At 36.4% G+C, this 27,052-nt stretch overlaps 1 protein-coding gene across 2 annotated transcripts in view; it reads right to left on the minus strand.

The window, feature by feature from the left end:
* Window positions 1-309: 309 nt before the first annotated feature.
* Window positions 310-27,052, minus strand: part of LOC114612431 (chitinase-like protein 3) — a 64,453-nt gene continuing 37,710 nt past the window's right edge. The window contains exons 2-12 of one of the 2 annotated variants that reach the window (XM_028757414.1): window positions 23,131-23,214; window positions 21,505-21,534; window positions 20,789-20,990; window positions 9,072-9,128; window positions 8,224-8,389; window positions 4,012-4,136; window positions 3,259-3,382; window positions 2,797-2,982; window positions 1,851-1,970; window positions 1,623-1,764; window positions 310-611 (exon numbers count right to left, since the gene is read on the minus strand). In XM_028757414.1, coding sequence (XP_028613247.1) covers window positions 517-611; window positions 1,623-1,764; window positions 1,851-1,970; window positions 2,797-2,982; window positions 3,259-3,382; window positions 4,012-4,136; window positions 8,224-8,389; window positions 9,072-9,128; window positions 20,789-20,990; window positions 21,505-21,534; window positions 23,131-23,214 — 1,331 coding nt within the window. In that variant the 3' untranslated portion in view covers window positions 310-516. The remainder of the gene's footprint in view (window positions 612-1,622; window positions 1,765-1,850; window positions 1,971-2,796; window positions 2,983-3,258; window positions 3,383-4,011; window positions 4,137-8,223; window positions 8,390-9,071; window positions 9,129-20,788; window positions 20,991-21,504; window positions 21,535-23,130; window positions 23,215-27,052) is intronic. The other variant, XM_028757415.1, reaches the window with a different exon arrangement.

Raw genomic sequence — 27,052 nt, forward strand, 5'->3', positions numbered from 1 at the left:
TATTTGGAGTCTAATTTCTTGAGTTCTTTGTATATTTTGGATATTAGCCCTCTATTAGATGTAGGGTTAAGTTTTAACTGCTTCAAAGTTCTGGCCAAGTCTGTCCGTGGATAAATGCACAGAATTAGCAGCCCATTCAGGAATAAGATTGATCAGTGTGTCCCAAAGAGAGGGAGGGTGGAGTAGTGTGATATGGATAAGATAAAATGAACTGCATACATCTATGTAATTAACAAAGAAAAATAAAAATATTTAACAAGAATAAATAATGTAAGTTTTGCTGAATTACAAAATAACCAAAGACACTCATGTTCTGATTGCTTATTTTATTTTAGTACATTAGGTAGAAGTAAGATGGTCCAAGAAAAGGTCAAGAGACACTACACAGAGCCCCTGGAGAAAGGTAGCAGATAGTGGTCTTGTCTAGCTCAGCAAAGTTGGCTGCTCTTGAAGACAGATTCTGCCTGGCAGTTCTGGAATGTGATTCCATTCAGGCAGTGCCAGATGCTACTTGTGTTATTTGCTACTGAGTTGCAACACAGGCTCCAATGCCCCAGAGCTGTTGTTCCTGCTACCAGTCACATTGGCTGGAAGAGCAGTAACTTTGCAACCTAAAACATACAGCATAAATAGCAGATCAATTTCATGTGAGGAGAATGACTGCTCTTAAAAAAGAGAACTGGGCAGGAGGAAGTGGCCTGGTGTGTTGGTACAATGAACTCAAGGGTAGATCAGGTAAGATCAGAAATTACAAGCAGTTATTATATCAAGCCTGCCTAACTCACAATTTAAAAAGTTGACCTCCCTTTGATGGGTAATTTTATGTCAACTTGACAAAAGCTAAAGTCTTCTAAGGTGAGGAAACCTCAATTAAGAAACTTCTTCCATAAGACTGGGATGTAGTCAAGTTTGTAGAGCAATTTTTTAACTACTGATTGATGTGGGAGGACTAAGCCCATTGTGGGCGGTGCCATCTCTGGGATGGTAGTCCTGGGTTCTATAAGGAAGCAAGTTGAGCAAACAATGGGAACAAGGTAGTAAGTAGCACCCCTCCTCTATGGCCTCTGAATCAGCTCCTGCCTCCAGATTCCTGTTCTTCAGGAGTTCCTGCTCTAGCTTCCTTGATCAACAGTGAAGTGGAAATCTAAGCCAAATAAATCCTTTCCTTTCCAAGCTGCTTTTAGTCATGGTGTTTCATCACAGCAATAGTAGCCTTAACTAAGCCATTCTCACTATAATCAGTTAAGAAATAGCCACTGACACCAGGGTATATACAACCTTTCAGGAGGGTATGTATAAGTAACAAACAAATGCATTTTTTAAAAAAAAAGTCTGAAATAAATATAGGTATTAGAAATCCCCATGAATAATAGGTTAGATTTATGAGAGTACTGGCTAGGGATTCCTATTAAACCTTCCCAGGACTCCTGGCTGTCCTAGAAACAAGAAAAGAAAAAAACTAAGAAGTCCTGGTTTCCCATAAAATATAAAATTGCTGGCTGGTGGTTAGCAGTTACAGAAATAGTAAGATTCTCACTGGGAAAAAGCCTGGCATGTCAAGGCTTCTTTGAGTTGATGAAGGAACACTTATATACCTTCTGCGTACTCTTACTATCACTTACTTGCACTCTGCACTTTGAGGGTTTTCTTCAAGGTGGAGGTCAGGGGAAATGTGCCCTGATCACAAAAAGAGCCAGTGTAATCATCCATATCAATGGCCCAAATCATAGCACCTCCAAAGTTGTTCAATTTAAGCCACTGAGCCTGGTTAAGAAAAAAAGACAGCAGGAGTCGCTTGGTTTCCTGGGACTCAGAGTCAGGGCCCAACAGATCCAAGGAACTAACCTTACCTTGATATGAAAGCTCTTGATATTGTCATAACCAACCCACTCATTGCCATGGAAGGCATAGGGCACTTGCTGAGCAGCATTCCAGATCTGAATGGCTCCATTTTTCAGGAATGTGCAAATCTTTAAAAAGTTAAGAATTTTAGATCCTTTAAATATTAATTCCATGTAAGAAAAATGTGTATATTTATTTGATTTCTTTCCTTTTATTACCTCCACAAGGTTTACCTCAAATATGTTATTGATTAGATTTCTAGGAAACTATTCTTACAAATTAGTTAGGAATATTTGGATTGTTTTATTTTGTATACTAGAGATCCCCCACAAGGCCTTTCCAATGACAAATAAGGACTTTACCGATGAGTTACATCCACAGTTCTTTTTTGTTTGAGAGAAGATCAATGTCTATGTTGACTCACTTCTAAACGGTGATAATCTTACCTCTGTCTCTTGAATACAGAGTTAATGGGGGTGAGGCACCATGCCTTCCAAATATATTCATAATATATTACTATATACTATGAGCCCATTTTTTATTTCTGTGATACTGGGGACTTAAGCCAGTGCTGTGTGTGTTCTAGGCAAGAAATGAAGAACTGAGGTATATTTTCATGTTTTTTAAATGTTCACAAATGACCCACAATTTTAGTTTTTGGTTTTGGGACCCATGGTATTCTGAGATGTTTGTGTATGTATGTATGTATGTATGTATGTATGTATGTATGTATGTATGTATTTATATAAATGTGTGATCTGCTAATTGAAAGAATAATGTGTTATTAAATGCTTGTCACTTTTGGTTACTTGGAAGCTATGTCATAAAAAAATTAAGTCCTTAAAGTAACATTCTACTCAGTGTAAGAAAAAGGCAGAATAAGCATTTAGAGTGAGCATATTTGTCTACTTAGGCATATAAAATTTATAGAGCACTGTACAACCAACTACTAACCTCATAATAGGCCCAGAATCCAGTTTTCTTTGTGTAGGGTCCTGGATGGCCACCACGATTGCTAGGGGCACCAATTTCTGTTTTGGTGAAGTCACTCAGGATGAAAGTGTGTCCATATGCTGGGAATCCAACAATGAGCTTCTCAGGTGATGCCCCTTTGTTCTTCCAGTTGTTCATAATGTATTTCTGCAGTGGCAAAAATTAGGTATAATGTTCAAGACATTGATCTACTATTGATCATCTATGATTAGTTATGTTGGCTATTTATTTTGACCATTCAAGTTTCCATATGAACCTAAAAATGACTGGTAATTTCTTATAAAACATTTCAATAAATTTGAATTTTATAGTCAATGAGACATGATTGGTGACTTTAAACAATAAGATTTGCATTAATTGTGTTGATTTTGTGCCTAAATCAATGTATGATTTATCTCGTCACTTGTCTGTGCAATATCTTACAATGTTGTGAAAGGCTTTGACTCCAGTTTCAGTTGGAGATTTATAGAGAGGACTGTTTTCTCCAGTGTAGCCATCCCAAGATCCATGGAAATCATAGGTCATGACTTGAATATAGTCCAAGGACCTAGGTAAGTGGAAATTACTTAAAATCATTTGTTTTATATTTTTATTTTATTTATCTTACTTATTTATATCCCAAATAATGCCCCCTTCCAGTCTCCTCTTGCAAAGTTTCTACCACCACCCCACTCTTCATCTCTGAAAGAGTGCACCTCCTGAGCATCTCCAGTACCTGGGGCATCACATCTCTATAAGATTAGGCACATCCTTTCCCACTGAGGCCAGACAAAGCAGTCCTCTGCTACACATATGCTGGGGACCTCATAGCAGCTTGTGTTTGCTCTTTGCTTGGTTGCATTATCTCTGTCAGATCCTAGGGATCCAGGTTAGTTGATAGTGTTGGTCTTCCTAGACAGTTGCTATCCCCTTCAGTTCCTTCAATTCTTCTCCTAACTCTTCCATAGGGGTCCCTGACTTCAGTTTAATGTTTAGCTGTGAGTGTCTGGATCTTTCTCAGTCAGCTTCTGGAAGACCCTCTCAGATTAAAATCATTTCTTATGACTATTTTCCATACCCATTCCAGCAAGGAATGGCCTTTCCAAGGTCTCTGAACAAAACCTTAGATCAGTAGACATCCCAAGGATAAGAAAACTGCCCACACTATAGTAGTACAGGGCAAGGTACATCACTCACTGTGACAGTTGGGGTATCTCATAGCCAAACTGGATTGTGGGGATAACACCAGCAACTGCAGCAGTGACTATCAGCCTGGATTTTTTGTTCTTTCTCACTTCCTTTTCAAAAGCTTTACGTATTTCCTATAGAGTAATAAGGTGTAACACAATATATTTGGAATTAATTTAGCTCCTTAAATAAAATGCACGATAAAGTACTTTTACATATTTTATTTTACTTTAGTATGCCAACATTTCAATAAAGTTATTGGGGTAAATGATGTTAGTAAACTTAACACATGCCTAATATTCATAGGTAATAGAGGTTTTCCCCAAAGTTATACAAAAATCAGCAGCCATTCAAGGAAAAGGGCTTAGATATCCATCAATGCATCCCTGGATCATCATGCTCTAGAACTACATTTGCTTTGATGCACTAGATCCAGCTTTCAATTGTGTAGAAATTTGCTTTCATCTGTTCAATAGATGCCCTTTTTATGAGACTGATATTCATTTCAATGGAAGGGAGAAAAACAGCTAAAAGACAGATAACTTTTAGTATCAGATGGTACTTCCTTCATGTGTTCTGTGATTCAAATATTACTTAGAATATTAGATTTTACTCTTATTACAACATTATTTGGGAGTGCTAGAAGGTATTGAATAGAAAACCTCAGAAAACTGTCATGTATGAAGTAGTTAAAGTGACTAGGATGTTCTACTAGAAGATGCATTATAAGCAAGGTATTTCACTGTATTTAACTATTGAACCCATATATTGTATGGTATATGATTTTGTTCTCCATTGTGTCAATGAGGGAAAAATAGAACAGTGCCCAGAAATTATAAATATACTGGAAGCATGATTTATCTAAGAGTCTAGATACTGTTTTTTGATAGTAAAATCTGTTCAACAAAAAGTAAATTGCTACTGTAGAACCTTAATAATATATACACATGCATACAATCAAAAATAGTTAAAATGGAATTACAGTATAAGTCAGCAATAATGTACGAAAAATTAATTAAAGGCAAAATGTCAGAAAGGAGATACCTCTTTGGGAGCTGTTGGCTAGTGTGTTCCCACAGATTACTTGTCCTCCTAAAATTATTGGTAAGACACTATTGCTAAAAACATACATGATTAAGTCATAGAATATGGAGAAATCAAGTTGGCATTCACTTGTAAGCTTCATCCATACTAGCTAATTTTGTGGTGTTAGAATATGCTGTAAATGCTACTGAAGTAAAAAAAGTAATTATCCAGCTGTGAACTCTGAGACTTAGAGTAATAACAGGATTGGGAAGACATGTACCCATGTAGACTTTCTAATTGGATTTGGGGCCCAGTCCACAAAATAAAACCCACATTTGAAATTATTATCAAAGCAAAGAACTTATGACTACACAAGTCATAGATTCTAGGGAAGAATCTGCTATTATTCTGTTAAATGGACATAGATGAAACCAACTACAAATGACCAGTCACCATAGCCATAGACTGCATCTCTCAGCTCTCATCAGAGAAGATTATATTTATAGTAAATAGACTAAGACAAAGACACACAATAGGACAAGGTGCAAAGAGGAAGTATGCTTTTGAATGCTCAACTCAAAATTGGTCATTACAATCCCTCATTCAGATCCTGGCTGATAATCTCCTGTTCATATGAATAGAAAGAAACTTTCTTGCAAGAGTAAGAGTAACCATAAAACCTACAGAGGCTTATAGATTTTTTTCTGCAAGAGGGTCAGAAAAGTTATATTAACTAGAGGTGGTTAGATGACCATAAGGAAATAGTGTTTCTGAACACAGAAGTACAGATACTCATATGAATTCACAGGAATTGTGACAATATTCATACAACCTATATATACATAAGCCAGACAAAATTCTGGCATAGAGAAGTGTTGGGGTAGGGACAGCCAATTTTTTTTTAAGAGTCCAGACACTAAGAAATTGGTCATGCTCCAATGGAAGGCCACTTCCAAGAACATGGGGGCAATAAACATTGGACTAGATCAGTTTTTAAAAATAGAACACAAATCTATTTTGCTAGCAACAGAATCTTGGAGGAATTGGCAGGGAGCAAATATGATCAAAACACATTTAATGAACTTCTCAAAGAAGTAGTAAAAATGTTCTCACAGATTCATCTATTTACATACATATATTAACTATCCTTAGTTGCATAGCACCAGACTATTTTCATCACTGAGATAAACCATTTTATGTACTGTAGTGAACTGAATGAACCCTCCCCCCAATAGCCTTGGTAATTTGAATAGGTCACTAGTCAGTGATTTATTTGAAGAAGTTAAGGTAGTACAATCTTGCTAGAGGAAGAATGTCATGAGTGGTGGGAATTTGAAATTAAAAATCATGTCGATCTCCAGTTTGCACTTACAGTTTCATGTTATGGTTCAAACTGTGAGCTCTCAAAATATTGTTCTAGTCACCATGCCTACTGCTTACTTCCATGCTGTCTAACTCTCAAGATCTTCAAGGCAAAATAAACACTTCTATAAGTTGTGTTTGTCATGGTCTTTTATCCCAGCAATAGAAAATAAATAATACTTTGGGAAGCACTTTTTCATTTTTCCATGAACATTTGTTTAAATATACTGTATCATTTTATGCTTTGCATTCCTTTATCATGTCATTCATCAAAAATACTATGCAATCATATTTTAACATGTTTATTTATTCTTTAAGAATTTCACACAATGTATTTTAAACATATTAATTCCCCTCCTTCAACTTCTCCCAAATCATTCTGTACCTTCCTACTAATCCAAGTTCAAACAGTCTTTCACTCTAAGCAAAACAAATCATACAGGCCAGTTTGCATGGACTATCTACTCTTGAACATGGAACTTACCCAGTAATGTGGTTGATATACCCAGTGTCACATACTTAAAGACAATGTATTGTCTCTCTTCTGTTAACAATGCGTTACATATAGCCATTTGGGCAGGGATGAGATTTTATGTCCAATTTGCCCCTTTTTTGCTAGAATTTTGTCTGGTTTGAGCTTGTCCTGCTCTTGTATATGCTAATACAATCTCTGTGACACATGTTCATATGAGTGTTACCATATGTCTAAAAACTCTGTCTCTTTAAAATTATCTACCATTTCTTGCTTTTAAAATAACTCTGTCCACTCCATTTGTGGCTTTCTGTGATATTTAGTCTTCTTCTACTCCAAACAGCAGCTTCTCTGATGAGGGGTAAGTGATTCGCCAAACTATAGGCATAGCAATATGTCATCAGTAGTCACTTTGCTACAATGTTCATTTAGTGGAATAATTGTAGTCTGTTTTCTCTTAGGAACATGGCCTATTTATTCAGATTTTTAGCCTCATTGTCAGGTATGGGTTCTTTCTCATGAAACAGGTTCTAAATATATTCAAAAGGTGTCCAGTTACACTTTTAACATTTGTGCCACTATTGCATTAGTGGGAACAACTTGAAGATAAGTCATTACTGTAGCTTGCATGATTCATAGCTGTGTGCCATTAATCATTAATTTTCTCCTCTGATAGTCTGTATAGCACCTTCAAGCACTATGAATACTAGCAACAGAAAGGAATGTTCCATATGCGAACTATCTATATTTCTCTATGTTCTATGACTCAAGTATGTGATATATTTACCAAAAGTGTTTTGCCATCAAGTTCTGAAGGGTAATCAGTAGCATTACCAATGGTCTGTGTGTGTGTGTGTGTGTGTGTGTGTGTGTGTGTGTGTGTAACACTTGTGGTATAGACATTAACTAATGAAAAATGTGAAGTTGAAACGAATTACATGTCTTAAAACTCATGTGGTCAGGGGCAAAAAGTGTGGTTCAGCAGTTAAGAGCACTGGCACTGGCTTGACCAGTGTTTCTGAGTTCAATTCCCAGGATCCATATGGTAGCTCAAATTTTTCTTCAACTGTAGGCAATGTGATATGACACCATTTCCTGGTGTGTAGTCATACATTCAGAGAAGACACTCATATATATAATACCCAAACAAATAAATCTTCTGTATTGTAAACTGCATATGGTAAAATCAACTAGTATATACCTTGTTGAATGAAGTAATGATATTTAAGAATTTTTGTAATGATTTATAATACTTTATAAATCTAAATTCAGGTTTAGTTTTGTCTTACAATAATTTCCCTTAGAAAGACAAAATTCTAATCTTCTAGGAATAAAAAGCCATTTATTCCTGCTTTCCTTACCTGCATCAGGATAGTAAAGAGGTGTTTGTCCCTAGGAGGGCTTCCATAACAGCCAGGGTATTGCCAAGCCAAGTTAAGCCCATCAAATTCATACTTTCGCAGAAATTTTATAACTGAAGTGATGAAAGAGTGGCGGCTCTCAGGAGTGGACACCATGGTGATAAAACTAAGGGAACCCAAAGAAATCATAATAATGCTTCAGGAATCTAAGCACACTGGGATCAAGATGTTTAATTCATTAATATCTTCCTCTGAGCCTTTGATCAGGACCTTTCCCCCAGATTAAATCTCTGTGGTTCTCAGGGAATCCATGTATAATCTGTGCTTTTGTTCAACTTTCCATTTATTTTATTATTGCTTATTCTAATGTTCTATATATTGAATGCAGCTGTCTTTGTTTTGAATGAAGCTAACATATCTGTGGTTTGGTCTTCAAATAGTTCCCAAATTTATGTGCTTTCAAAATAGTCTTACTGCCTATGCATTTCCATTTTCTATCCCTTCCTTTGTAAACAATAATCAAAAGTATACCAGTTGTTCCTCTGGCTTTGTATTCTGAGATACTTTAAGAAGGAAATCTGTTATGAAATAAGTAACTAAATCTTAGAGGATGGAGTGCCAGAATATTAACCCAAACAGTTAAACATGTGAAATACACACTAATCTTTCCAGTGACTTTTAGTTAATATTGAAGTTCCACTGTAGACACTTATTTAGGTAACATGTTCATTTAGTGAACACTCTTAATAATCTATCAAAAACTGTGTAGGATAAAGAGACAGAAATAATGCTATTCTAGGTTGTCTTCAATAGAATGTGAATGAAAAATCTCTCTGGAGAGGACTTACGAGCCAGGTCCAAAGTTCCAGCAACCAATAGACAGGAGTGTTTTCAGCTTGCTGTTTCTATAAAGCAAAAGAAAAGAGAAATTTCAAATTCCCTGGGTCCTCTTCTTTAAAATGCAACCATCTGTAGTATTGGGCCTGTTCTTATGATTTAATCTTGTCTTGATATTATACAGTAAACTGTTGAACAATTTTTCCATTAATGAAATTTTATTACAATATTTTTGTGTTGCCATAATCTTAAATTACATCAAAGTAACTTGGGAAAGCTAAAGTACAAATTTTTATAAGCTATATTTTACTTTCAAAATTATAATATAATCATAATATTCCTCCCTCCAAACACTTCTATATATACCTTCCCACAGTCTGCTTCAAATTTATGGCCTCTTTGTTCACTAATTGTTATTATAGACCTATAGGAACAAAATTATTTATGAATAGATATATTAAATATTTCCTACATGAGCCCTGTATCTATATCTCTACAACCCCTTACCCTCCCCAGTCCAATTACTCCCATGCTCCTCCTTCAAAATTCATCCAAAGAATGTACTGGGCAATACTTCTAATGCCTACAACTTAGAAGGACAATTAATTCATATCCTGCTCAAAGAAATAAAATGGTATATATTATTAGAAATACCATGTTTTCAGTCTCTATGATTATTAATACAAATTCAATGCATTAGACATACACAGACTCTTTGGAATAGTGGTTTAAAACTATCAATTTCCAAAGTGCATCTTTCATGAGAAGAGAACACTAAAGATTTGGGTGTATTGTCTCTTTTTCTACCTCATTCTGGTTCTGTTGTTTTGGCATAAGGTAATCTTTGATTCAAGAAATCAAAAAGTTGTTATTCTCAGTATAAATAATAACTTAATTTTTAACTATATTCATAATAATACCATTGATCATGGTAGTGATCGCCTTATTTTTATCTTATGTATGAATAAACAGAACAGATATGAAAATTCTAAGGTACCAGGGATTGTGCCATTTTTCACAAAGGATATTTATATTAAAATGCAGAAAATTCTTCTGATTATCAATCAGACTAATTGGTTTCTAATTTATAGAATGGTAAATCTCTTCTTTCCTTCCATAATTCATTGAGACAATGGAGTTTTTGAGTGATTAAATACACAAAAACTGCAAAAAAACATCTAATTTTTAAAATACTAAGCATATATCATAGGTGATATTATGTTACATACACACTTATCTGCAGGTAGAATTATAATATTGGACCACTGTTTCTCATCAAACGTAAGAAGAAGCCAAAGTAAGTTAAAGACATAAATGAAAGTTGTGAAATGAGAACATTACCTGAAAGAAACATGAATAAAGCTCCACAAATGTGGCCTAGACAGTGATTTTTTCAAAAAGATGCTCCACCACACAGGCAACAGAAGGAAAGATGTTCAATGGGATTATGTCATACTACAGATTCTTACGACAAAGCTGACACAATAAACAGAATAAGAAAATAAAATAATGTATGGAAAATTATTTGAAAACTTTATAACATGTGAAAGGTTAATAAACAATATATATCATGAATCAAAAGCTCTGAGTGGTCAAAAGCATCCTGAGTGAAAAACAGGCTAAAATCTTGATGACACATATTTTTAAAACAAGACGAAACACTGATAATGGTATGAACAAAAGTGCTTTAAGACCACAGAGATAATTTTGTTAAAACCCTATGGAAATATTATCTTCACATGCTATTATTACTGTAATAAAACTATGAAATACAACTACATTGTCAAGGAAATCTATTTTTGAAAAAATACTTATAAGCTATTTGTATGGATATACTTTAATGCAGCCAATGTATAAACTAATGTAAACAGTTCTTAAAAAGTTACAAATAGGTGATTGACTTCCAGTCTGGGCCTAAGCACAGAGCAGATCCCAGGCAGCAGCTCTGTATCCAACCCCACAAAACCCAGAGGAAGAGGGCCTCCCAGGAGCTCTAACCCGGGCAGTATCTCAGGTAAGGAGACAGCAACACCTGCCCGAAACAGGGAGTAACTGAGACCCACTGGGACCCAGGAATTCACTCCTGGCCCAGAGCACCGGTTCCTTCTGTTCTCAGCCCAAGAGCTCAGCATATCACAGGAGACAGCTCTGCACCCAATCTCACAGAACCCAGAGGAAGCGAGGCTCCCAGGAGCTCTAACCCAGGCAGTAGAGCAGTATCTTAGGGAAGGAAGCAGCAACACTTGCCCCAAACAGGGAGTAATAGGGATCCACGGGGACCCAGGAATTCACTCCTGACACAGAGCGTTGGTTTCTTCTGGTCTCCACCTGAGCACTGAGCAGATCTTGGGCTTCAGCTCTAACCCCAGCAGCAAAACCCATCCCAAACAGTTCTGACACAACCAAGATAATAGGAAAGACAGGCTCCAGTCAGATAGCACCAAGGATATCCAGACAACAAAAGGCAAGTGCAAGAATATAAGCATCAGCAACCCAAGGCACTTGGCATCATCAGAACCTAGTTCTCTCACGTTAGAAAGTCCTTAACTCCCCATATCACCAGGAAAGCAAGAGCTAGATCTAAGCTCACTTCTAATGATGATGATAGAGGACTTTAAGACGGACATAAATAACACTCTCAAAGAATTTGAGACGAACACAGGTAAACAGGTAGAAGCCCTTAAAGAGGAAACACAAAATTCCCTTAAAGAATTACAAGAGAACACAACTAAGCAGGTGAAGGAATTGAACAAAACCATCCAGGACATAAAAATGGAAGTAGAAACAATAAAGAAATCACAAAAGGACACTACCCTGGAGATAGAAAACCTAGGAAAGAAATCAGGAGACATGGATGCAAGCATCACCAACAGAATACAAGAGATAGAAGAGAGAATCTCAAGTGCCGAAGATACCATAGAAAATATTGACACAACTGTCAAAGAAAATGCAAAATGCAAAAGTTCTTAACACAAAACATCCAGGGAATTCAGGACACAATGAGAAGACCAAACTTAAGGATAATAGGTATAGAAGAGAGTGAAGATTCCCAACTTAAAGGGCCAATAAATATCTTCAACAAAATTGTGGAAGAAAACTTCCCTAACATAAGGAACGAGATTCCCATAATCATACAAGAAGCCTACAGAACCCGAAATAGACTAGACCAGAAAAGAAATACCTCCCGTCACATAATAATCAAAACACAAAATGCACAAAACAAAGAAAGAATATTAAAAGCAGTAAAGGAAAAGGGCCAAGTAACATATAAAGGCAGACCTATCAGAATTACACCTGACTTCTCACCAGATACAATAAAGCCAGAAGATCCTGGACAGATGTCATACAGACCCTAAGAGAACACAAATGCCAGCCAAGGGTACTATACCCAGCAAAACTCTCAATTCTTGTAGATGGAGAAACAAAGATATTCCACGACAAAACCAAATTTACACAATATCTTTCCACAAACCCAGCACTACAAAGGATAATAGCAGGAAAGCTCCAATACAAGGAAGGCAATTATATCCTAGAAAGAGAAAGAAAATAATCCTCTTCCAACAAACCCAAAAGAAGATAACCACATAAACAATGCCTCCACTATTAGCAAAAATAACAGGAAGCAACAATCCCCTCTACTTAATATCTCTTACAACCAATGAACTCAATTCCTCAATAAAAAGGCATAGGTTAATGGATTGGATATGAAAACAGGACCCAGCTTTTTTGCTGAATACAGGAAACCCACCTCAGCAACAAAGAGAGACATTGCCTTAGAGTAAAAGGTTGGAAAACAATTTTTCAAGCAAATGGCCCTAAGAAACAAGCTGGAATAACCATTATCAAATAAAATTGACTTTAAATTTAAAGCTATCAAAAAGGATAAGGGAGGTCATTTCATACTTGTCAAAGGAAAAGTTAACCAACATGAAGTTTCAATTCTTAATATCTATGTGCCAAATGCAAGAGCACCCACTTTCATAAAAGAAACCTTACTAAAGCTCAAAGCACACATTGCACCTGACACAATAATAGTGGGAGACTTCAACACTCCACTCTTAACAATGGACAGATCATGGAAACAGAAAATAAGCGGAGATACAGTGAAACTAAGAGAAATTATGAACCAAATGGACTTAACAGATATCTGTAGAACATTTCACCCTAAAGCAAAAGAATATAACTTTTTCTCAACACCTCACGGTACCTTCTCCAAAATAGATCACATAATTGGTCACAAAACAGGCCTCAACAGATAAAAAAGAAAAAGTGAAATAATCCCATGCATCCTATCAGATCACCATGGTCTAAGCCTGGTCTTCAATAATGACAAAGACAATGGAAAGTCCACATTTACATGGAAACTGAACAACACCCTAATCATTGATAATCTGGTCAGAGAAGAAATAAGAAAGAAATTAAAGACTTTTTAGAATTTAATGAAAATGATGACACAACTTACCAAAACCTATGGGATACAATGAAAACAGTGCTAAGAGGAAAACTTATAGCTCTAAGTGCATACAAAAAGAAACTGGAGAGAGACTAAACTAGCAGCTTGACAACTCAACTGAAAGCCCTAGAACAAAAAGAAGCTAATATACCCAAGAGGAGTAGAAGGCAGGAAATAATCAAACTCAGGGCTGAAATCAACCAAGTAGAAACAAAAGAACTATACAAAGAATCAATAAAACTAGGAACTGGTTCTTTAAGAAAATCAACAAGATACATTAAACCCTTAGCCACACTAATCAGAGGGCACAGAGACAGTATCCAAATTAATAAAATCAGTACTGAAAAGGGTGACATAACAACAGAAACCAAGGAAATTCAAAAAATCATCAGATTCTACTACAAAAGCCTATACTCAACAAAATTGGAAAATTTGGATGAAAGGGACAATTTTCTAGACACATATTAGTTACCAATGTTAAATCAGCAGAAGAAAAAGCATCTAAAGAGTCCAATAACCCCGAAAGAAATAGAAGCAGTCATTAAAAGTCTCCCCACAAAAAAAAGTCCAGGACCAGAGGGTTTTAGGGCAGAATTTTATCAGACCTTCAAGGAAGATCTAATACCAATTCTCTTCAAACTCTTCCACAAAATGGAAGCAGAAGGAATACTACCCAATTCATTCTATGAAGCCACAATTACACTCATACCTAAACCACACAAAGACCCAACAAAGAAAGAGATCTTCAGGCCAATCTCCCTTATGGACATCAATGCAAAAATACTCAATAAAATTCTTAGAAACTGAATCCAAGAACACATCAAAACATTTATCCATCATGATCAAGTAGGCTTTATCCCAGGAATGCAGGGTTGGTTCAATATACAAAAATCCATCAATGTAATCCACTATATAAACAAACTCAAAAAAAAATCCACATGATCATATCACTAGATGCTGAGAAAGCATTTGAAAAAATTCAAAACACTTTCATGATAAAAGGATTAGAAAGATCAGGAATTCAAGGTCCATATCTAAACGTAGTAAAAGCAATATACAGCAAACCAGTAGCCAACATCAAACTTGATGGAGAGGAACTTGAAGCAATCACACTAAAATCAGGGACTAGACAAGGCTGTCTACTCTCCCACTACATATTCAATATAGTACTTGAATTCCTAGCCAGAGCAATTAGGCAACACAAAGAGGTCAAAGGGATACAAATTGGAAAGGAGGAAGTCAAAATTTCACTGTTTTCAGATGATATGATAGTATACTTAAGTGACCCCAAAACTTCTACCAGAGAACTCCTAATCCTGATAAACAACTCTAGGAAAGTGGCTGAATTTAAATTAACTCAAACAAATCAGTAGCTTTAATCTACTCAAAAGATAAACTGGCTGAGAAAGAAATTATGGAAATTACACCCTTCACAATAGTGACAAATAATATAAAATACCTTGGTGTGAATCTAACCAAGCAAGTAAAAGACCTATATGACAAGAACTTCAAGCCCCTGAAGAAAGAAACTGAAACAGATCTCAGAATATGGAAAGATCTCCCGTGCTCATGGATTAGAAGAATTAATATAATAAAAATGGCTATCTTGCTGAAAGCAATCTACAAATTTAATGCAATCCCCATCAAAATTCCCACTCAATTCTTCACAGAGATAGAAAGAGCAATATTAAAATTCATTTGGAATAACAAAAAACCCAGGATAGTGAAAACCACTCTCAGCAATAAAAGAACTTCTGGGGGAATCACCATCCCTGACTTCAAGCTGTACTACAAAGCAATAGTGATGAAAACTTCATGGTATTGGAACAGAGACAGGCAGGAGGATCAATGGAATAGAATAGAAGATCCAGTAATGAACCCCATACCTATGGTCACTTGATCTTTGACAAAGGAGTTAATACCATCCAGTGGAAATAAGACAGCATTTTCAACAAATGGTGCTGGACCAACTGGAGGTCAGCATGTAGAGGAATGCAAATTGATTCATACTTATCTCCTTGTACAAAACTCAATTCCAAGTGGATCAAGGACCTCCACATAAAACCAGCTACATTGAAACTGATAGAAGAGAAATTGGGAAAACCCTCAAACATATGGGCACAGGAGAAAAGTTCCTGAACAGAACACCAATGACTTATGCTCTAAGACCAAGAATTGACAAATGGGACCTCATAAAACTGCAAAGCTTCTGTAAATCAAATACACAGTCAATAGGACAAAGCAGCAACCAACAGATTGCGAAAAAATCTTCACCAACCCTACATCTGATAGAGGGCTAATATCCAAGGTATACAAAGAACTGAAGAGGGCCGGGTAGTGGTGGTGCACACCTTTAATCCCAGCACTTGGGAGGCAGAGGCAGGCTGATTTCTGAGTTCGAGGGCAGCCTGGTCTACAGAGTGAGTTCCAGGACAGCCACTGCTGCACAGAGAATCTCTGTCTCAAAAAACAAAAACAAACAAAAAACAAACAAAAAACCCCCAAAGAACTGAAGAAATTAGACTCTAGACAATCAAATAACTCTATTTTAAAAAATGGAGCACAGAGCTGAACAAAGAATTCTCAACTGAGGAAGCTCGAATCGTTGAGAAGCACCTAAAGAAGTGTTCAGCATCCCTAGTCATCAGGGAAATGCAAATGAAAACAACACTGGGATTCTACCTCACACCAGTCAGAATGGCTAAAATCAAAAACACAAGTGACAGCAAATGTTGGTGAGGATGTGGAGAAAGAGGAACATTCTTCCATTGTTGGTGGGATTGTAAGCTGGTACAACCACTATGGAAGGCAGTCTGGTGGTACCTCAGAAAATTGAACATAGTGTTACCTGAGGACCCAGATAAATCACTCCTGGGCATATACCCAAAAGATATTTCAACATACAACAGGGACACATGCTCCACTATGTTCATAGCATCCTTATTTATAATAGCCAGATGTTGGAAAGAACCCAGATGTCCTTCAACAGAAGAATAGATGCAGAAAATGTGATACATTTACACAATGGAGTACTACTCAGCTATTAAAAACAATGAGTTTGTGAAATTCTTAGGCAAATGGATGGATCTGGAAAATATCATCCTGAGTGAGGTGACCCAATCTCAAAAGAACTTACATGGTATGCACTCACTGATAAGTGGATATTAGCCCAAAAGCTCACAATACCTAATACACAGTGCATAGACCACATGAAACTCAAGAAGGAAGACCAAAGTATGGATGCTTTGGTCCTTTTTAGGAGTATCAAAAGATTCAACCAGAGCTCCCAAAGTCTAAACCTCCAGCCTGAGAGCACAATGGGAGGGACTCATGTCTCCACCTGTATAGGTAATTGAGGGTGGCCTTGTCAGACATCAGTGGAAGTGGAGGGCCATGGTCCCTGAAAGTTTGGATTCCCTAGTGTTGGGGAATTCGGAGCAGGGAGATGGGACTGGGACAATATTCAGAGCACACCATCATAAAAATAGGAGGAGAGGGTATGGTATAAGGGGTTTGGGAGGAGAATGGGAGAGGAGAAAAAATTGAATGGTAAATATGTAAAATATCCAATAAAAAAAAAACAGATAATGGGTCTGGAAAAAAAACACCAACAAAAAAAAAGAGAGTTTACTTATTTCAAATTATTTTCAAAAGTTTCTAGGAGATGCTAATTGGCTAAGATCTTATTTTAAGCTCTCCACAAAAGAATTTAAGTCCCTGTTTAATATTCTCAAGAGAGATGTAAATCCTAATTTCCCTCAACAATTAATTGACAAAAGAGGAGTAATCTAACAAAAAGTAGAAGCTATTATTAATCGATACATTATATAGTCTGATTATTTATTGGCTGTTCTATAACAGTCCTTTGATAAAAGAGATTATTAATATTGATTTACATTTCTTTAAATAGTGTCTTCATGACTCTCTAGTGTGGAAGGAGTGGCTGCTGGCACTTCTGCACTGATTTTACAAGATCTCTGAAAAATTGGCTTTAAAAACAAAAGAGGGGGAACAATATCCCCCAAGAAGGAGTCCCCCGAAATACTCTCCATCACACCTTGTTCACTTTTAACTCTTCAAAACTGAAAGCTCATGACAAATCTGCTGCTGACTGCCTCTGGCATCACCGAGACCAATAAAAACTATGCTATAGCTATGTGGAAGGACTGTCTTACCCTTAAAGGGAATGGCCCAGACCCAGTTCTCTTATGGGGCAGAGGATTGATATGCCTGTTTGATACCACAGAAGGCACAGCTAAATGGCTACCAAAAAGTTTAATGAAATAAATAGATACCCCCACAAAGTCAGGCCCAATCATAAATAAGATGAATAACAAATGACATCCAGGGAAGAGAAAGCTCACTGAGAATTCCCTTCTTTTTCCTTTCCATGTGAAAATGAATTACACATGATGTCTGCTGTTAGAAGTTCTAATCCAGATGCTGGTCTCCAAATTTATACTACTTAGATCTCCGATAGGCCATTGACAAGAACATCAAACAGCTAGAGACTGACATCAATAATCTGAAGAGATCCCTCATTTCGCTGTCTGAAGAGAACTCCAAAAATTGCAAAGGACTTTATTGGACTTGATTTACTCTTTTACAATAGAAAAGACTGTGTACAGCTCTTGACTGTGTTCAGCCCTTAAAGAAGAATATTGCCTTTACATAGACAAGACAGAGATGGCTAAAGAGAGCATGAAAAAGGTCAGAGAAAGCCCTGGAGAAAAGACAGAGAGAGAAAGAGAAAGAGAAAGATGAGAGCTAGTACAAGAATTGGTTTTCAGCCTCTCCATGGTTGTCAACCCTACTTCCTCCCATCTTGGGACCATTAATTGGGTTTATTTTTGCTTACTTCTTTTGGCCCCTGGACCTTAAATAGGTTGACTAACTTTGTGAAATACCAGAAAAATAATTTGGTAACAAAACCTACTCAGATACATTATCATAAGTTAGCTATGGAGGACCACGAGACTCAAGATGAAGTTGTTACTCTATCTAGGGTGTTCCCAAAACCCATCTCCACCCAACCTAAAAGAGGGGATTTCCACCCCTAGACCAAGCAGAGAGGGGCCACCCAGAACCCCCTCTGAATGGCGATCTGAATTCTTGCTTAGGCTGCGAGGCTAAGCACTGCAAGGGAATATAAATAAAAGTTAAAAATATCTCTCTGGGTTCCCTGAGGGACAAGCCTGACTGCATAGGGGTTGATGTCAAAAGTATCCCCTCCCCAGGAAAAAGACATCGGGACGGGTATGGCCCTCATGCCTCACTGGACAACAACAGGGGGAACGGAGCCATTACAAGGTCCCCTTCAATTACTGGAGGTCAGGTCTCTATCCCTGCCTTCGCAAGAGTAGAATCACCACAGCCTTCCTATACTTGGAGAAAGGAAGAAATGTCAGGGGCAGCCCTGCTTATACACTGAAGGCCTAAAATCAGCCATAGGCCTAAAGTCAGAAATAGGCCTGTCATACATGTATACTAACACCAAGTCTTGGGTCTCTGTGGAAAAACATTGCAACAGATGGCTATAAGCTATTGTAAACAGGCAGCTTTTGTATAAATTTACCAGCCTGAGTAGTCATAGACCTTGTAAATAGGTAGCCTTGGCAGATAATACCAACTTAGATAAGGACAATGAATCATAGGCAGAGCCATAGTGATTTGTCCCCTGAACTTTAACCCAGCAGATACCCTGTTCTGAAAGATCTCTGTACTCTCCCTAAACACTCATGCTCCAGTGTCATCCCTTCTCCACGTCCTGCCTTTTTGTGTTTATAACCCCTGCGTGAATAAGTAAAAATTACAGTTTGATTTAAAAAAAAAGATACTCCAATATTGTAGCTAAAATTTCAGTAATGTAGCTTAAACCTTTATTTTGTTTACATTTGATTTCCATTTTTTTGTTCAATCTCTCAATGATTTTTTAATTAATTTAAACTCATGCTGAGATAAATATCCCAGAGAAGTAATATGGTTTTTTAAAATTAATTAATTAACTAGCTAATTGATTAGTTAAGTTATTTGGTTTTCTTTTGGGAGTACATATTTCCTTAAAGGCAAAGGTCTTAAACGTGTATGAAATAGACTCTTAATTACCTACTCATTAAATAAAGTTGCTTTATAGAAAAAAAAGGACTGTAATGTCATTTGAAAAGAAACGAATATTGATCTTTAAATTGAGAAGTCATATTTAGAAAATAAAATAAAGGACTCAAAATCATTTGAATTTTAAATAAACAATAATGTATTAATACAAGTATGCAGAAGTATTGCCTCTACCAGAGACACACCTATAAATAAAACTTCCTGTTGGTTATGTCAAAAAAAAGAAAATTTACAAATATAATTGTCATTTAATTCCTTTCCAAAGAATATGAATTCCATACGTTTAAGAGACGGCACTGACAGTGTACAATTCACAATATGCAAGACATGAAAATTCTTACACTTAGGTGAATGAGTAAACAAAAAAAGATGTACTTTATATAAGCATTAAAATTCAACAATAGAATGGAATGTGTCATTTAAACATCATGTGATAACATTGAATTTTTGTTACTTAAATAAAATAGAAAAGATCTAGAAAGACACAATGCATAAATGGAGTCTTAAGTATTTGAACTCTAATGTAAACCAGACTTGTGGTTATCATGGCCCAGTCAGGGGAAAGAGGGTTAGGAATACATATAAGAGGTATAAAATTTCACTGATATAGGAAGCATAACTTGAAGATAGAATATTTATACAACATGGTGCTTATAGTCTGTAATAATAAATAACATTTTAGAAACTGCAAAGAATAGATTGGATTACTGAAAATAGAGGTGTTCAAGGACAGGCAAGTTATCTCAGTTGTTAAACATACTTGCCATCCAGCCTGATCACCTCAGTTCAATTCCCAGTACCCATGCGGTGAAAGAAGAGAGCTAACTCCTGAAAGTTGTTCTCTGCCTTCAACATATGTCTTGTGACATTGATATGAACATTTATATACATCTACAGACACAACAAACACATGTAATGATTTTTATAGATGTGGACAAGAAAATGCATATAATAATTTAGTAAACAATAATTTCAAAATATATAAATATTTCAAAACACATTTTTGTCATAAATATATGTCATTTGGTAGAAATAAAAGGGATCAACTTGGCAACTGGGCCTTTGCATCGAAACTATCAATCATATAATATTAAGAAGCATTGACATGTGGTAACTATTGACCCCACAGATACCAAATTATCTGTATTCTCTTTCTCTTACCTCTTTTTTAAGGCATTAAAATCTTTGTAGTCTTCCAAATCTTTCCTTTTGGTCATGGTGATGTCATTTTCCCAAATCCCAGCAAAAGAATACATTAGGTGAGTACACAGGCATGGGTCAATATCATCAAGCTTCATACTTCCCACATCTGGCTGATACTTAGGCCAGTTGTTGAAGTAACACATCAGCTGGTAGGCAGAATCTGAGAGGTGAGGGTTAAGAATGAAAGTGTTATGTTGGTGCTAATGACCTCTGCTCATAGTTTGGCCCTGCTTCCTTCCTTTTTTGTACTTCAGATGCCTAATCTCTGTTTAGAAGTGATTGGTGTGAGCTCTCACAGATGAGCCTATCTTGAGAATAGTAACTGATTTAAAGTTCCTTATGTTCAGTTTTGGAAAATACATTGGGGAAGTTTTGTTTACTTAGAAGACAAAGCAGAGGTCCAGCTGTCATGTGGTGCTAGATATTCATTAGTTTATAGCTCTCCAGTCATCATGCTATACTGAATAGCAGTGAGAGCAGAACTAAAACAGTCAACTCTCCACAAAGTAAACCCATCTTATTTCCTAGTATAAATTATCTCCTGGTAAGGTTTTTTTCCAATAATAAATATTAGAATATAATTAATAAACTGTATTAACAAGAATATTGGATTATAAGTAATTTATAGAAATCTGAGGCTTTGCTAATAATAAAACATGTAATCAATGACTTACCCAGTTGAGCATTCAGTAGGAGATTGAAACCTGAAAACAGAACATACATTTACCTGCTGTTCTCTAGGATCTAACTCAGAAGGCTTTGGGCCATCCTGCTTATTATAGATTGTTACATCCCTAGTAATGCTCTTAAACTTGTTCATTTACTACTCAGAACTAGCCATAACCCTGTCTTTCCCCTTCCATGTAATATTTACTATTGAATGTAAAGGCTATAGAAGATGAACTAACATTCACTTTGCTCAGGGATCACATGTTCAAATGTGCCTCTCCTCCCAGAGATTGGATGAGTTTAGCCTTATAACATGCAAAGCATCATTTAAAGCATAGAACTGGATTTCTCCTAGAGCATTGGGGTGTTCATTAAGAAGACTGTTGCAAAGCCTTTTGTAATGATACCAGAACAATGAAATAAAACTCAAGATGATTTTACTCAGCTTTACCACAGTATGTTTTCTTTTGACAGGGTCTCACTATGGAACTTAGGCTGGCCATGGCCTAGAGTTCCTTCTGCCTCAACATATTGAGTCCTAAAATTTAAGGCTTGAACCACCCTCAAGCTAAGCAAACCATTTCTCTGACTGTTTCACAAACTAATCTTGGTATTATGTTTCAAAAAATATTTTGGAGGTCAGTGAGTTTAAAACTACATAGATTTAGTGCAGTTAATATATTTTGGAATTACATAAGATATATATAAAATCATGCTCTATGAGTGAATGTACTTCTAAGAATAATACATAAATAATGTTGTCACTGACTTAGGAAAACTATATAAGATAACTAAAGAATAATTCTAAGTAACTGTTCCATAGCTCTGCCTCCTGTCCTACAGATCTTTATCTCAGAGAAAGCTACTCTACAGACATAACCAAATGAATAAACATAACACTATGGAACAAAGAAATATGATTTACTAAACAGAGGAAAATAATGCTTGGAAACATAGTCAACTACCAAGAACTAGTAAAGTTCTGTATCTTGGAGAAAACTCTTCAGCTTCTAACTTCCTAAACCAGCACAACTCCTAAATACATTCTAAATACTTATCCTACTACCCAGACTTGTTTGGTTCTTACCCATTAAAGAAACAGTCTTGCAGCATCTTCAGTTTGGGGCAGGTTGAGATCATTAAAGAAAATGATCAAAATGCAGAGAAAAAGTGACGGGGTGGTGCCTAGCCCCAACTGCTACATCTATAACTCCTGCATTCAAGACTCGAGGATAATAGTAAAAAATGTGGCAGAAAGATTCTAAGAGCCAGGGGAAGAGCGAGATTGCTGTGAGATTTCCTCACCTAAAACTGTCAAATAAGCTACACCAACTAAGTCTCATCAACATGGTTTCCTGAACAAGGACAACAATATAAACACTAACACAAAAGGGGAAAGTTTCACTTGATCTCACTCCTACACAATGAATTCCAGTTAACTATGGGATGCTAAGACTGGGAGAAATTGTCCTCCCAAGGAAAGTCCTCAAATTTATTATCCTATAGCAACTGCTCACTCCAGCCATCAAGTACATAAAAGTATCATAACAAATAATAACAATAATAATAATAATAATAATAAATAGGGAAACCATGTAAGGAGAAGGCTCTATATCTGATTACAGACTCACCCATGATGAAGACAAGCTTGGATGCGGTTGCCTTCAGTACTGATCCAGCAGGGTCTTCATTGGTTTTATATAGCATTTCTGTCCCTAGAAATCACAGAGGTTTTCACATAGAAATTGCTTACTACAAAATATATATGGTGGATTTTGTAAATCAGCAGCTCTCTATTACAGACTCTGCTTTTAATGCTATTCTTCCTAGCAGGAGGTGAAGTCCACAGTTACACAAAGTACTTACTTGCTTAATACCCTTTTCCTTACATTCTGAGGCTGTGAAAATCTGTTGAGATAAGGCAATCAGATTTTATTTCACAGAATTTTCATACCTGGCATCAAAGCAAGTTTATATTGGCAGGTGAACAGCAAAATCCTTTGCAAAGTATTAGCTCTGTTTGAATATTGTTTGTTCCTGGAATTATTCACATGTTATTTATATAGTCAGTGCCCAAATCATTTCCTCTCTCTACTCAGGGGCTACTACCTTAACATTCTATCCACATATCTTATATGAAATGACCAAGATGTGGGGTATTTAGGATTTCAAAGAATGGTAGTTACACTTATTGAGGAAGTAGATACAGAGGGCCAAGGGTTGCAGGGAAGCACTCAGAATGTGACCTGGGATGTCAGATTATGATACTTATTAGTACTTTGATATACAGATTTGAGGATGAGAAAAGTATGGGGTAGAAATAAAAATTAAGGAGTCATTAGAATAATGAGTATGCTCTCTAGGCACATCAACAAGGCCTTATAAATCAATAAGAGCAAAGCTCATACGAACTCATAGAGATTGAGACAGCGTACATAGGGCCTGAGTGTGTCTGCATAGTTGGGGTCCTAGAGCTGAAAGGAGAAGTGGACACATCCCCCTTCCCTAACTCACAAGCAATAGCCAAGTGATAACCACTTACAAATAAAATTTAGTTTTCCCCAAGGAAGTTTCAGTGGGGAAGCAAACTACTCTTAAGAATAGGCTAAATGTCCAGAAGTAGATGGCCAACAGGAAATGAACCACGATGCCACTGAGCACCTCTGGAGCTTTCTTGTTTCATAATGTCACATCAGTCCTCTGCCTTTTGTTAAAATGTATATTATTCTATTTTATTCATATGTATACATATATTTCTTCTCTCTTTTTTTACCCTACAGGGGGAAAAAAGCATATGTATTATGGCTTCCAGTTTACAGTGCTTTTATGGGACTCCTGAGTGTGTGAAAGAGTAGCTCTCTGTTTCTTGTGCCTTCTCTTGGACTCTTTCCTGTTGTTTATTTTGTCCAATTTTGATGTGTTAGTTTTTTGTTTTATCTCATTTTATTACATTATTTTAGTGTTATTCCATAGAAGCCTGTTTGTTTTGTAATGAGAAATAGAAAGGGAGTGGATTTGGATGGGAGGGTGTCAGGGATAGGATGAGGGGAAGAGCTGGAAGGAGCAGAGGGAGGGAAACGATAATCAGGATATATCATGTGAGGAAAACAATCTATTTTCTTTTTCTTTTTCTTTTTCTTTTTCTTTTTTTTTAGGTGTTTCGAGACAGGGTTTCTCTGTGTAGCCCTGGTTGTCCTGGAATTCACTCTGTAGACCAGGCTGGCCTCAAACTCAGAAATCCGCCTGCCTCTGCCTCCCAAGTGCTGGGATTAAAGGTGTGTGCCACCACAGCCCGGCTCAATCTATTTTCAATAAAAGGAAAATAAAAATTCAAAAAGAAAAAGAATAATGAGTATGTATAAGCCTATATAGGGATAACTTTGTAAATAAATCAACAAAACAAAATAATGGTCTAGACTGAGTCATGCTTAAAATACAAAAAGATGAGGGCTCAACATAAGGAATTAAGGAACATTCACGAAATAGAAGAGGAGAAACAAAGTGATAGCTTTAAGCAATGAGTTTTTTCTTAAGAATCAGTAATCAACTAGACAGTAGCTCATACCTATAATCTTAGCAATTGGAGGCTGAGGCAGGAAGATTGTTATGAGTTTGAGGTGAACATGGACTAATAGTGAGTTCTAGACTAACTTGGGCAAGAGTGACACCTTGTCTCCAAAACAAAGGAAGGAAGGAATGGAGGGAAAGAGAGAGGAAGAAAAGAAAGAAAGAAGGAAGGATGAAAAGGAAGAAGAAGAAAAAAGAAAGTGGTATGTCCATAATGCCAAATGTTGCTGACTATATACTATTTTTATGTCAGTACATGGGCCTTGAGGCTAGAAACAATTCATAATTATTCCTAAATACTTCACATAGAGATGAACAGCATTCAAATGCTAAATACAACAATTGAAAATCAAAAGTTGTAATCACTCAGAGAATATCATCATACTCCCTGTTGCTTCTTTGCCTACAAACAAGATGTCTGTCCTAAGAAAAACTGTAAGAAGTATGAAAACTTCTATGGTTATCGTATCAACAGGATGAGTGTGGTTTCATCTATGTAACATCATCCATAGATACTTATAGGCAGAAGAACTTCTAAGATCAGGACAGTGGGGTGAAAGTTTAAGGCATGAAGTCCTCTAATCTTCCATGATCAGCTCCACTATATTTCATTCATATTTGTCATTTATTAGGTGAGTCCTCACCAAATTGCACTTGTTTCCTTAACCAAGATGAAGGTCATCATTAGTTTCATTATTTTAGAGCCAATGACTAAGATCTCTGTACAAAGTTTCAAACCTTACAGGCATACATACCAGCTATTTACCTTACTTACAAATTATACTATTTTTTTTTAATCTCCTACTAAAATCTGCTCCCAATTCACAGTCTCTTCTGATCCTCAGAGAGTAGTCTACTTGTAAAACCTAACTGCTAAATACCTAGCCTCCTGGTTAGAACTCTATCCAGTCCTCACCATCACCATAACTGCTGCTAAATTCTTGGTTCTTAGTTTTTAGGCTCATTTGTTTAAGATAAAATTGATTCCAGAACCTTAAGGACAGCACACTCTCACACTCAAATCAGACAGATGCTTATTCCTTGGTCTATTCCCAGTGGATTCACATTCTGAGTCACCTTTCAGTTGACTCTTGTCTACTCCTGTGACTGCAGGTAAACTTCAAACTTTACTTCAAAAATAATTGGATGAGAGCTTTCCCTTTCCTCTTCCCACCTTTCAGTCTGTACTCTGTACTGTGGAGAAAGTCCTTCAGATAAAACTCTCGGAACATTCTCTAGTGACCAATATCAAAAGATGGAGTTGATGATGTTTTTGAAGTTATCAGTGGCTTACTAGTAACAAGGAAATGTCATGAACTCTGTCTCATCTGAAACTGAAATTTTCATATTGATTGTGAGCCACTTCTGAAAGATAGATGCATCTTCCGCTAATCTATATTTTTTTCTTAATTCACTTCACCTATTCAGTTATAATCAAAAAGGTTTTCTTTTTTATCCCTAACCACCTAGAACACATTCTTAATCTTGTAACCTCATACTAAGTAACTTCAGCACCACTCTGGTGAATGACAGCTTCTATGAATGACAGCTTCTATGTGTATCATTTTCTGCACCAGAATACATGGCTATTACAGTCCCTCTGATGACTTAGCCATGTTCACAGGTGTTACTTTGTACACAAATAAAAAGATGGCCCATTTTCAATTATAGCAATTTTTCAAGATTTGTAAACTTTCTTCCTAGGTATTGATTTTGCTTTGGCCTAATATTTTCTTGTTATGCTCCAATGTTTTCCTTTCAGAATGGGAAGGTTTATTAAACAATTAAACAATTTTGATTTTAAAGAGCTCACAGTTAAGAGATTTTGTTTAATCTCTGAGTGATTTTGAACTTTGACCTGTGTTTTATAAGGATGGAGACTTTTGAAGTTAAATGTGTTTTGCTTTATAAGATGACCATGAGGGAATTTCAAGGGAACAGATATAGAATTCACCAGTATAAGAGGTTTTGTGGGAATTTTGGAAG

The sequence above is a fragment of the Grammomys surdaster genome, unplaced genomic scaffold (assembly GCF_004785775.1).
Source record: "Grammomys surdaster isolate TR1022 unplaced genomic scaffold, NIH_TR_1.0 126158, whole genome shotgun sequence".
Classification (NCBI taxonomy): Eukaryota; Metazoa; Chordata; class Mammalia; order Rodentia; family Muridae; genus Grammomys; species Grammomys surdaster.